Genomic DNA, 13,340 nt, shown 5'->3' with positions numbered 1-13,340 from the left:
CATTCCCCTTACATGTTAAGTTGATGGGGCACTATAACTACAAATATAGCCTCAACAAATATTGTAATTACACTACCATTTGAAATACAGTAATTTTTTCCATCTCACAACAATTTTCCACAATGACCATAACTTACAGTATGCTGCAGTAAAACATTTCAAAAGTATTTTACTGTTGATAATATACAAAATTACTGTATAATTTACAGTTTTCCATTAGTGTATGTCGCCACTAGCAAAGTGAGATAGGCAATTGATAGGCAAATGTAGACAATTGGTCAATCAACATATAGAGGCAAGCAAAGCACTCATTCAAATTGTTGGTTGGCAACAAAACCTTAAACTAACTAAGCCTAAAATAACCCTTCACTTGCATAAATTGAGCCTGCGGAGACGAGATGGAGACGTTGATTGGCGGGAAGGACAGGTGCAATGGTGACAGGTAGGTTGGTGACAGATAAATTGGTCAAACAGCAGGTCAAAGGATTAGGTCTAGATTAGAATGAAAAGTGGTGAGTTAATGAAGTAATTTCTGTGGAGGGCAAAAACATGACAAAGGTTCCATTCATTAACGATTTTTTTTAAATGGTTTTGACCTTATTTGAGTTAGGTAAGTGGGCACTCGACTAGTTTACAATACTAGCTGCTTAAAATGCGCCAAAATCGCGGCCAGGGTGTGCAAAACGCGGGTAGCCTATAGACTGGAGAGGGACGCAGCACGAGAAGGCTTGTTAAAACGAAAAAGTTATTGATGTGAAGAGATACATGGAGAGGAGGTAAAGAGAGGGGTGAAAGTGGGATGGAGAGTGAAAGGCAAGGAGATTTAGAGAGATGCGCAACGGGGGAGTGGACAGTGTGGAAGACGAGAGAGTGAGCGAGGAGAGATAATGCTCTAATCGAGATTGAGTGATGCGCTCGATGACAACTAGAGGTCCACAAAGAACGACAATTTAATCAAGCGTAGGAACGTGTATGTTTGTGTGTGTGGGGGGGGGGGATGCGGTACGCCGTACACTCGAGACGCAGTGGTAACGGGGAGATAGTGCGTAAAAATGGAGGAGAGAGGGACGAGGAGAGAAGCGTATAGGAATAGAGGTCCGACCAAGTGACTGCGTGAGAGGGAACGATGTACATGGGAGAGGGTCTCCCCACACAACTTTAACAGTGTACTGTGGTGCTAAATTAAATGATTTGTGAAAATAGAGAAAATAACACACCATAGGCCACAACAGTCAATTTCCAACTGGCAACAACTACTAGGCACACCAGCACTGGTCTGAGTTGGTTGCTTGTTGGAAATTCCTAACGATGTTTATGACATTCACAGTTTTTTTTCTTCCAACTAATTTCCCTTGACTATCAAAGCGAACATCACCATCATTCTGACAAGAACACAATGAACACCATTCCAACACACCCTCCCTCATCATAGTAATAACTTTGGACAAAGCAGCCAACTTTCATAGACTGCAGTCTGTACATATGACGTCCATTATAAAAGACGTCAAATATATTCAATATATAGCCTAAATAAGCAGTAGGCTATGCGGGATCTCCCTCTTCTGAATCCAGTTTAACATTCCAGTGCACCTGCAATAGACTGTTGTGGGAGGGCAAAACATTTAAGAGGAAATGTCATAACGAGAGAGAGAGAGCGCGCGCGCGCAATACAAGCATCGCAACAGAATGTAGCCTATGTATCGTGCTCGAGGGAGGACTCACCTTGGCATTCTTGGAAGAATACGGATCCTCAAAAAGATTCCAGAAATAGGGTTGCCACACACTCCACCAGCTCCTCTTGCGTCCGTCTTCGTGCAGGCACAGCCTCTTGAGCTCTCCGTCCGCAGTCAGCTCCAGGTCGTCTTCCGGCTCCTCTGGCTCGGGCTGCTCGAAGCTGTCCAGCGCCTCTTCGGCATCCCTGTGTTGACGGTAGTTCATCCAGCAGCACGCCTCCACGTCCGTCTCGTCTATGCCCCAGAAGGCGAGCTCCTCCTCGAACAGTGGGCCGCACACATCGTTGGGACAGTGAAGCTTGCCTGTGCGGTAGTAGTTGAGGATGAACGTGAATGTGCCGGGGTGGCGGTCGAAAAAGAACTCGTCGATTTTGGGGTCATAGTCGAAGTTGCTAAACGCGTCCGGATCGGTAAGCCAAGATAAGCGGGTACCGGGCAACGTCTTGAGGGTGCTGCGGTAAGTCTCGTGTCGCACCCCTCCGCAGTTTATTACGATTTTCTCGCTGTCTGACGGACAAGTCATGTCTGCACTGTAACATGCTTTGTTGGGCGACTTGTTCCCACCCTTGCGTCCTTTGAAAGAGGAGACACAAACCGAACTGAGCATAGGGGAAAGGAGGAGGGAGAGGAAAAGAGATAGAACACAAGGGGGAGGGGGGAAGGAGGAGTCTGTGGAGAGGGAAAGAGAGAGGGGTAGAATATTTAGTGGAAAAGGATGGAGTATGGAATTGATTTTTTAACATGAGGGTCAAATCTACAGGTGAGGGTCAAATCTTTGAAATATAAATAGACCATTGCTTAACATGTGTGCACCATACATACAGTACCAGTCAAAAGTTTGGACACTCCTACTCATTCAAGGGTTTCTTTATTTTTTACTATTTTCTACATTGTAGAATAATAGTGAATACATCAAAACTGTTAAATAACATATATGAAATCATGTAGTAACCAAAAAAGTTAAACAAATCAAAATATATTTTATATTTGAGATTCTTCAAAGTAGCCACCATTTGCATTGATGACAGCTTTGCACACTCTGGACATTATCTCAACCATCTTAACCTGGAATGCTTTTCCAACAGTCTTGAGTTCCCACATATGCTGAGCACTTGTTGGCTGCTTTTCCTTCACTCTGCGGTCCAAGTCATCTCAAATGGGTTGAGGTCGGGTGATTGTGGAGGCCAGGTCATTTGATGCAGCACTCCACTCTCCTTCTTGGTCAAATAGCCATTACACAGCCTGGAGGTGTATTGGGTCATTGTCCTGTTGAAAAACGAATACTACTCCCACTAAGCACAAACCAGATGGAATGGTGAATCGCTGCAGAATGCTGTGGTACCCATGCTGGTTAAGTGTGCCTTGAATTCTAAATAAATCACAGACAGTGTCAACAGCAAAGCACCCCCACACCATTACCCCTCCTCCTCCATGCTTCACGGTGGGAACCACACACACACAGATCATCCGTTCACCTACTCTGTGTCTCACAAAGACACGGCGTTTGGATCCAAAAATCTTACATTTGGACTCAAGGACAGATTTCCACCGGTCTAATGTCCATTGCTCATGTTTCTTGGCCCAAGCAAGTCTCTTCGTATTATTGGTGTCCTTTAGTAGTGGTTTCTTTGCAGCAATTCGAACATGAAGGCCTGATTTATGCAGTCTCCTCTGAACAGTTGATGTTGAGATCTGTCTGTTCCTTGAACTCTGTGAAGCATTTATTTGGGCTGCAATTTCTGAGGCTGGTAACTCTAATGAACTTATCCTCTGCAGCAGAGGTAACTCTGGGTCTTCCTTTCCTGTGGTGGTCCTCATGAGAGCCAGTTTCATAATAGCACTTGATGGTTTTTGCAACTGCATTTGAAGAAACTTTCAAAGTTCTTGAAATTTCTTGAAACTAGTTCAGACAGGACAAACCGCTCGGTAAGGGAGAGGAATGGTAAAAAAAAAAAAATCTCAATTAATAAAGGGAAAGGATTGACTGACCTTCATGTCTTAAAATAATGATGGCTGTCGTTTCTCTTCACTTATTTGAGCTGTTCTTGCCATAATATGGACTTGGTCTTTTACCAAATAGGGCTATCTTCTGTATACCACCCCTACCTTGTCACAACACAACAGTTGGCTCAAACGCATTAAGAAGGAATGAAATTCCACAAATGAACTTTTAACAAGGAACACCTGTTAATTGAAATGCATTCCAGGTGACTACCTCATGAAGCTGGTTGATAGAATGCCAAGAGTGTGCAAATCTGTCATCAAGGCAAAGGGTGGCTACTTTGAACAATCTCAAATATAAAACATATTTTGATTTGTTTAACACTTGGTTACTACACGATTCCATGTGTTATTTCATAGTTGTGATGCCTTCACTATTATTCTACAATGTAGAAAGTACTAAAAATAAAGAAAAACCCTTGAATGAATAGTTGTGTCCAAACTTTTGACTGGTACTGTATATACAGCTAAACCTACAGGCTAGTTAGAGAAACAATTCACCCAATAGTGACTGGAACTACAGCTAATTAACATGCCAATTCACCAGTTCCATAGGCTAGTTAACAACAGCATATGAACCTGGGACAGATGAGGGGAGGTTAGGAGGTGAGGCAGGGAGGTGTTTCCTTTTCAATAGAGGTCCAGGTTACTATAGTGACAGCAGGTGAACATACACTGATGAGATGGAGCATGACATGAGGGGCACTGCATGAGAAACCTTGTGTTATCATTAGTGCTCGGTCCGTAGTGGACAAGGTGAGGAATGGTGAAGAAACACACGTGCACACACACATACACACGTACACACAGACACACCGGTAGGGCAATGTGGAATTGTGGAGAGGTAATGTTTTAATGTGATATTACATAACGAATGGGTCTCTCTCTTCTCTCTATCCCCCCCCTCTCTCGCTCCCCTGCATGGCCCCACTCTTCCCGTCCTCCTGTCTTTCATTTCACTAAAACACTTTTTTCAATTAGAGAGGAGTGAGATGAATATGACTGTGTTTCACGCCCCCTCACTCCCTCACTCCGTCTCTCCGTCTCTCTCTATCCCTCCTTCTCTCGCCCTCTCCAAGTTTCAGGCTTATCCAATGGGCGAGAGGGGAGAGTAGAGTGGAAACGAGAGAGAGTGTGAGGAGGGGGAGAGGAGAGCTAGAGGCAGAACGATTATTTGCTGAGCTGCACAAAATGGGGAGAAAAGACTGCAGACGATTAATGCACCCTGTTCTCTCTCCTCTCTCTCGCGCTCTCCTCTCTCTCGCGCTCTCACTCTTCCCCTCTCTCTCCCCCTCTCTCACCCATCTCTCTCTCCCTCTTTACTCTCCTCTCCTCTCTCTCCCCCCTCCCTCCCCCTTCTCTCTCTGTTCTCTCTACCTCTCTCGCGCTCTCACTCTTCCCCTCCCTCACCCATCTCTCTCCCTCTTCCTCTTCACTCTCCTCTCCCTCCCCTCTCCCTCCCTCCCTCCCCTCTCTCTCTCTGTTCTTCTCTCCCTCTCTCGTTCTCAGTGCAAAGCTAATGTGCCATGTAGTCGATTGAGTACATTCTGATTATACTGTATTAACCCTTACTGCGGTGACGCAATGTAATTGATTACACTGGATTAATTTAGCATGTGGCTTCATTCCTCCTTTGGTGCAGCCATTGGAGTGTGTGTGTGTGTGTGTGTGTGTGTGTGTGTGTCGCTATACAGCACCTTCACATACAAGCACAGGGTCTCTTTACGGCAAAGTCTTAATATAGTTGATACACTGCTGTTATAGTATGTAAGCAGAGCCCTATTCATATCGTCGGTGTGTTTGCAGAGTCAGTATGTGTGTGTATATTGTAGTAGGCTTTGCAGTGCCCTTGTACAACGAGGGGTGCATCTCAATAGTCTCCCTTCCTTCCTTCGTCTGCACTGATCTGTAACGAGAGGATGAAGGGAAGCACACTAGTAAAGCCTACAGGGGGACTGGATTTCACTATTCCTGCACTTACAGATCAGAGGGGATGAAGGAAAGAAGATGAAGAATGGAGACGCGCGAAGGAGATGAGAAAAGGAGACGAGAGAAGGAGAAGACGAGAGAAAACGAGAGAAGGAAGCAAATTACTTTGAGTTGCAGAAATTTGTCTAGGCATTATCCCACTATATGTGCCCTTTATTGAAAAGTGATATACTACAGAGAGTATGGAGTGATATTAGTCTGGATGGAGCGAGGGATTCAGAGGAGGGAGTTAATAACACACGTGGAGGGTTAACACACCACTACGTGGATCTGTATCCGCACACACACACACACACTCACTCACGCACGCACGCACGCACACACAGTCGTAGAGCTGCACTGCGAGCGGGGACCGGGTCCATGCTGGAAAAGTGAATGATCTTTTGCTGCAGTGAAAACAAGAATGAGGCTCCCTCTCTCTCTCGCTCTCTCTCTCTCACTATATCCCTCTCTCCACTCTCTCTCTTTCTGAATGGCCCTGTCAATCTACTGCCGTCACATTTTGTCCTTTACCTACTCAAAGTAATCCATCCACTTCAGCTCTGCTCTCTTCTCTCCTACTCTTCTTCCCCTCTCCCTCTTTCTCTCCTCCTTCCTTCCCTCCCCTGGCTCACTCGTGTTCCGCATAAAATAATCGGATTTCGCCGGGCGAATCAGAACCTGTCCTCTTAACCGTCCTCTGCTTTCCTTCCTTCCCTCGCTTTCTCTTTTTACCGTTCCTTTATGTTCCTGCCCTTCCCATGCTCTCTCTCTCGCTCTCTCTCATCCTCCCTCCCTCTCTATCGTTTCATTTCTATTTCCGCTATCTCAGTAAAGGTACTGCACTCAACAAATGTACTACCTCCATCCCTCTCTCTTTCACATAGCCCTATCTCTCCTTTCCTCCTCTCCCCTCTGTATGTCCTTCTCCTCTATCCCTGCCTCTCTCTCTCTCTCTCTCTCTCTGTTCTTTTGGCTATTCACTTCCGCAGGACCATTACTTTGCTGCTGGTGCTATTTGAAACCCCCCTCCTCTCCTCTCTCCATCTCTGAGTTGAAAGCACCCCCTCCCTGAAAGGAAGGAGGGAACCACAGTCAGAGAGAGAGAGAGAGACAGACAGAGGGAGAAAGAGGGGAGCGGGGCTACAAACCTCCAATTAGTCAATTAAAATGGTATAGGACAGACATGTTTTGTATTGGGGAAGGGGTTTTCATATCTGCCATAATAAAATAAAAAAATAGGAATTTGAAGGAAACATGATATGGAGAGATTGATTTTTAAAAAACGATGGCATTTCATTTGCTGTATAAAACACGTCACCAATGGTCAGCACACAGAATCTCTGAATAAATAACTGCATAGTAGGATTATTGGAGTGGGAGAAGAGGATTGAAATGTGACCTGAATTGTCCTATAGCCCTGCACGGGAATGCTGTAGCTGCCGTGGTTGTCTGTTTCATCACAATGGACAGCGGGCATACCGCGCGTCAGTGAAAACACGTGACACCTTCGGCTATTTCCGGACAGGGCCGAAGAAAAAAAGTAGCGCGAGTAAAGGAATCCCGAGGGCGAGATTTGCATTGATTTCTGTTTCTGCTGGGACGTTACTGAAATGACGGAGTACATTCCAGATAATATACCATGCCTTTAATGTGTCTGTTTTGAAATGTCTCCAAAAACTAGTAGGCTATTAATACAAACACATTTAAATACGAAAAAGGTCAAACCTAATAGCTAATTACTACATCAGAAAGCGTTTATCAATGTAAACACTAATGTTATGGATCATGGGTCTCCGACAAGTGGATCGCGAGCTACCAGTTGTTTGCAGCCCACCTATGAGTAGCTCACCAAACAATTCTGAAAGTACATGGAATTTTCACGTTACACTGCAAGAGCTCAGCTACTATTTAATCAACGCAACATTGACATTATCCCACTCTGGTTAGCCACTATTAGCTTAAAAAGCCAAACCTAACACAATATCTGACTATTAATTTCCAGCAATATTGCCCATCTGTCTGTGTGGTGCGCACGTTGGTCTATCACTCCGTGTGTGGACAGTTGACGTGATAACCATCTTGTGGGTTGACAGACATACTTTCCCCAAAACCTTCTCAATTAAATATTAACACCAAAGTATGCTTACCTGGCAGAAGTATATCATGAGTGAGTATATCATTTGTATCAATTATTATTTGCAAACTTTGCCATGAAATGAGCAGCAGCATTACAAAACCATCAGTAGACCGGCACATTAGACAACGCATTCCTCACTCTCTAGATGTGCAATTAAAGGGCCAGATGCGCAATTAAATGATAATTACACTCCAAAATCTAAATGCGTTAGTTTTCTTCCAGACCCCCCTAAAAAGGTATTCTGATGTGATTTAACCATTGACATTGACTCAGAACATCACATTTTGTTGTTTCTCTATGAACAATTGTAATTTTGAGAGTGAAAAACAAATCTAAAACCAGGAAAAATACAACTGAGAAAACATAATTTGGAAAAATATAAAACATAATTTTGAGGAAAAAAACAGATTTTACAGCGCCCCCTTAGAGTTGTTTATTAACTATTATTTTACCAGGTATAGTGACAGAAAACAGTGCAGTGCACTACTTTCTTTTGTACACTAAAAACCCGGGGAAGATTTGCAGGGGAGAGGAGAAGAGAAGAATGTGCCTATTTGAAAGCTAGGGAAAAAAATGTGTAGCTCGAGACATGTTTCATTCAAGTAGCTCTCATGCTGGAAAAGATTGGAGACCCCTGTTATACAGTGCATTCCGAAAATATTCAGACGCCTTGACTTTTTCCACATTTTTATACATTACAACCTTATTCTAAAAATGTGTAAATTACTTTTTCCTCATCAATCTACACATAATACCACATAATGACAAACCAAACAGTTTTTTATAAATTTTGACAAATATATATATTAAAAAAATGGAAAAAAGTATTCAGACCCTTTACTCAGTACTTTGTTGAAGTACCTTTGGCAGCGATTACAACCTAGAGTCTTGTTGGGTATGACGATACAAGCTTGGCACGCCTGTATTTGGGGAGTTTTTCCCATTCTTCTCTGCAAGTCATCTCTAGCTCAGTCAGGTTGGATGGGTAGCTTTGCTACCCAGCTATTTTCAGGTCTCTCCAGAGATGTTCGATCGGGTTCAAGTCCGGGCTCTGGCTGGGCCACTCAAGGACATTCAGAGACTTGTCCCGAAGTCACTCCTACATTGTCTTGGCTGTGTGCTTAGGGTCGTTGTCCTGTTGGAAGGTGAACCTTCACCCCAGTCTGAGGTCCTGAGTGCTCTGGAGCAGGTTTTCATCAAGGGTCTCTACCATAAAAGTCTGATTGGTGGAGTGTTGCAGAGATGGTTGGTCTTCTGGAAGGTTCTCCCATCTCCACAGCGGAACTCTAGAGCTCTGTCAGAGTGACCATCGGGTTCTTGGTCACATCCCTGACCAAGGCCCTTCTCCCCCGATTGCTCAGTTTGGCCGGGCGGCCAGCTCTAATAAGAATCTTGGTGGTTCCCAATTTCTTCCATTTAAGAATGATGGAAGCCACTGTGTTCTTTGGGGCCCTTCAATGCTGCAGACACAATCCTGTCTCGGATTCCTTTGACCTCAAGGCTTGGTTTTTGCTCTGACATGCACTTTCACCTGAGGGACCTTATATAGACGTGTGTGCCTTTCCAAATCATGTCCAATCAATTGAATTTACCACAGGTGGACTCCAATCAAGTTGTAGAAACATCTCAAGGATGATCAATGGAAACAGGACGCACCTGAGCTCCATTTCGAGTCTCATACCAAAGGGTCTGAATTCTTATTTACATAAGGTATTTCTGTTTTTGCTTTGTCATTATGGGATATTGTGTGTAGATAATTAATTTAATTCATTTTAGAATAAGGCTGTAACGTAACAAAATGTGGAAAAAGTAAAGTGGTCTGAATACTTTCCGAATGCACTGTAAATGATATCAACAAATTAATAAACTCAACAAATAAGCTTGACCAAATACTTCATCATAGCCTTGTCACCATTGTGTTTGAAAAGGAAACTCCAGTATGCTGGGATTCTTCTATGTTCCACATTCTAGTAGATCATACAAACCAATGCTGCCGTCAACAGACTCTTCTCAGAGTTCACCAACATGCAGTTCACCATATTACCAACTATGTTACCAACATATATACCATTTTCTCTCTTGAAACAAATCCATAATCTATAAACCCTCATCATGTTGCCATAATTATTGAAATTATAACATGTTAATAATAAAGGGGCAATCTGCAGTTCGAAAAAGAACAACATGCCAATGTTTCGGTAAACAGCCAAAGGATGGTTTTAACCATGTTTTGAGGCTATACAGTGGTTTTTGTTACAATTACAATTTACAAACAAAGGAGTAAAACATGCTAATATTTTGGGTTCTGATGGACTAGGACAGTTGAACTAAGCTGATGAGGAATTTATAAGTTATATTCTTCAAGAATCAATGGGTATCGAATTAATTCAAAAATATGGATGTAGCACCTGTAGATTGCCCCTTTAAATAGATTAAAAAACACAATGTTGTGGTCAATAGACCCTTCTCAGAGCATACCATATTACAGCAATCAAACATGTCGCCATAACAACTTAAATCATAACATGTTCATATCAACGTGAATATTGAGATTATGATCATATCAAGAGGCAAATATGTCATTAACTAATAGTAGATGTGGGACATGGTTTCAGCACCACGGACAGCATCCATCTTCAAATTTTCAAATTACAAAAAGGTTATAGGTCTGCATCACAACCATTCAGATACCTATGGTAGTATACTCATTCACACACACACACGCGCACGCGCACGCGCCGACACAATATTAATTAAGTTAACATGCTGAGTAAGGACGTGCATAGGCCTGCACTGTATGAGAGTGATAGAGGGGAGCAGGGAGGGATCACACACACACACACACACACACACACACACACACACACACACACACACACACACACACACACACACACACACACACACACACACACACACACACACAGTAGCCCACATTCGGGAGAGGTTAATACAATGACTGAACAAACAACCCAGAGACTAGGATCAGTACTGCCACTACTCCAAGAGAGAGGGGTGGTGGAAGGAGGGAGGAGGTGGAGGGATGAAGAGAGTGTGGAAGGGAAAGAGAGTGTGAGCAAGAAGAGAGAGATTAGTAGAGGAATAAATGATTGTGAAGTAAAAAGCGAGGGATGGAGGGAGAGAGAGAGAGAGAGATAGGGGAAGTAGAGAGAGGGAAAGAGAGGAAGGAGAGAGAGAGAGAGATAGAAAGGGACAGAGAAAGGGAAGGAGGGAGGCTTGCTGACTGAACAAAAAAAAGGCTTCTACTGGAAAACAGGAAAACCCTTGCTGTGTGTGTGAGTGTGTAAGATGGTGGGATGCGACAACATCAGAATAGAGCCAGAGTTAGAAGCGAGCCAAGATAAATGAGAGTATAAGAAGCAAGCGAAAAAAGGGAGAACAGAGGGAGAGGGGCGGGATGGTGTGATTGTAGTAGAGGGAGGAGAGAGAGAAAAGTAGACTGGTTCTGAGAGGGGGGGATTACCAGAGAGAAAGAGAGAGTGAGGGAAGGAAAGGGAAGAGAGAGAATGTGTGTGAGACAGTAAAATAAGAGGTGAATACAGCAAAGATAGAGAGAAAGAAATAAGAAAGAGAGGAGAGGAGGAGGAGGATTCAAAGGGGAAGTACGCAGATATGGGATGCCACATATACATATGAGTACCTCTGGGGAGACACAGTGAACACAGTGAATAGAGAGAGAGAGCTGGAGGGAGAGAGCGATCTACCCAACTGTCTCAGTATGTGGCTGGCTTTAATGCACTGTAGTGTATCTGCATCTCTCTCTCTATACAGTGCAGTGCCTCTCTCCTTATCGCTGCCTGCATCTCCCCCAATGTGGTACACAGGAGACATCTAGAGGACACACTGGGGTATTGCGGACTGACAAAATGCTGCAGTCTCCCCCTCCCTTTCTCCCCCCATCTCGTTCTCTTTCTCTCCCTCTCTCTTGGTGCAGTATGCTGCTGGTTTACGATATCCATCTGTCTCTGGCTTTCACTCTACTATATTCCCCTATTTTTAACTGACATATTGGGAAGCTTTTAAATCTCTCTCTCTCTCTCTCTCTCTCTCTCCTTAAAATATAAGGTTGTCATTGTTCTTTGATGACCTGTTAACCTGTACTGTATGAAGAGTTCTACTATGTACCCTACCTCATGTGTGTGTGTGTGTGTGTGTGTGTGTGTGTGTGTGTGTGTGTGTGTGTGTGTGTGTGTGTGTGTGTGTGTGTGTGTGTGTGTGTGTGTGTGTGTGTGTGTGTGTGTGTGTGTGTGTGTCAGCAGGCCCAGTTATAATGAATGAACAGCCGAGACCAGTGGGAGATCGGGAGGGGTGGGGGAGAGAGGAAAGGGTGGAGGGAGACAGGTAGGGAGGAATAATAAACAGAGGGAGAGAATAGAGAGCGAGACGAATAGAGACACACACACAAACGAGCACTACAGGAGCTCACACCGGCTCCTCAACAGTAGGCATGAATCACCTTAAGACTAGGGGTACTGCTGTGGTGGAGAAAAAAGACTCTCTCACACACACAGCACTTCACACAGCAAATTGGCCAGTGTTGATTTTTCAGTGTGACATTTCTAGTGTTGATTCAGAAGTTAAATTCACTCTTTAATAGTGAATTGAACACTCATGTGTTGTGGTGTAAAAGATGTGGTGTAAAATAACCCCCAGTGTTGGTGTTAATAACCAGAATTATTGTTTTACACTTTGAAGAGTAAAACAGTCCCATCCAAACCACAACCATCATTATCATTATATATTCCAGCATGCTATACTGGAAGCAGATCTTTAATGATTGTTTTTAATATCTGTGTTTTTGCGTGTACAGTGATTGATTGATACATTGATCTTATGCCACACAAAGATAGATAACATTTATTAGTTAGGTAGTCTTCTTATCAATTTTCCTAACCCTGACTGTCATTCTGAATGCAGGTTGCGGGTGAATAAAAATGGCAACTGTTGAATATCCTAACCCATGCTGGATTCCAATAGGAATTACACATTACACATGACTTGCAGGCCAGGAGACAAAGGGCTGGGAGACATGGGTTTGATCCTAGACACATGAAAAGTGGAATGTATATTTGGGATGTATATGGAGCATACGGGGCAACAGAAGACGAACAGCAGAGGGGCTAATGATCTTGGAGATGGGGAAAGGGCTGATAAACTGAGGGGGAGAGTTTGCGGTACTCCACCCGGAGGGGCAGATACCGGACAAACATCTGGGCCGAGGGTATGCCGACATCTTCCTCTTGCTCAGGGAAGAACGGGGGCTGATAACCCAGGGAACACTCAAAAGGCAAGAGACCCATGGAAGAGCAAGGAAGGGTGTTGCGGGCATATTCGACCCACGCTAGTTGCTGGCTCCAGGTGGTGGGGTTGGCGGAGACCTGGCAGCAAAGAGTCGTCTCCGGGTCTTGGTTGGCTCGCTCCAACTGGCCGTTGGACTGGGGGTGGAACCCGGAAGACAGGCTGGCTGATGACCCAAT

At 44.0% G+C, this 13,340-nt stretch overlaps 1 protein-coding gene across 3 annotated transcripts in view; it reads right to left on the bottom strand.

Moving 5' to 3' along the window:
- Positions 1–2,340, bottom strand: part of LOC115192159 (potassium voltage-gated channel subfamily C member 1) — a 132,253-nt gene extending 129,913 nt beyond the window's left edge. For all 3 annotated transcript variants that reach the window (XM_029750359.1, XM_029750358.1, XM_029750357.1), the window contains exon 1: positions 1,723–2,340. In XM_029750359.1, the coding sequence (XP_029606219.1) occupies positions 1,723–2,340 (618 nt within the window). The remainder of the gene's footprint in view (positions 1–1,722) is intronic.
- Positions 2,341–13,340: the final 11,000 nt, after the last annotated feature.

Source organism: Salmo trutta, chromosome 4, assembly GCF_901001165.1.
Source record: "Salmo trutta chromosome 4, fSalTru1.1, whole genome shotgun sequence".
NCBI lineage: Eukaryota > Metazoa > Chordata > Actinopteri > Salmoniformes > Salmonidae > Salmo > Salmo trutta.
Note: the sequence above shows the minus strand (reverse complement) of the source record. Positions and strands in the feature narration are given on the sequence as shown.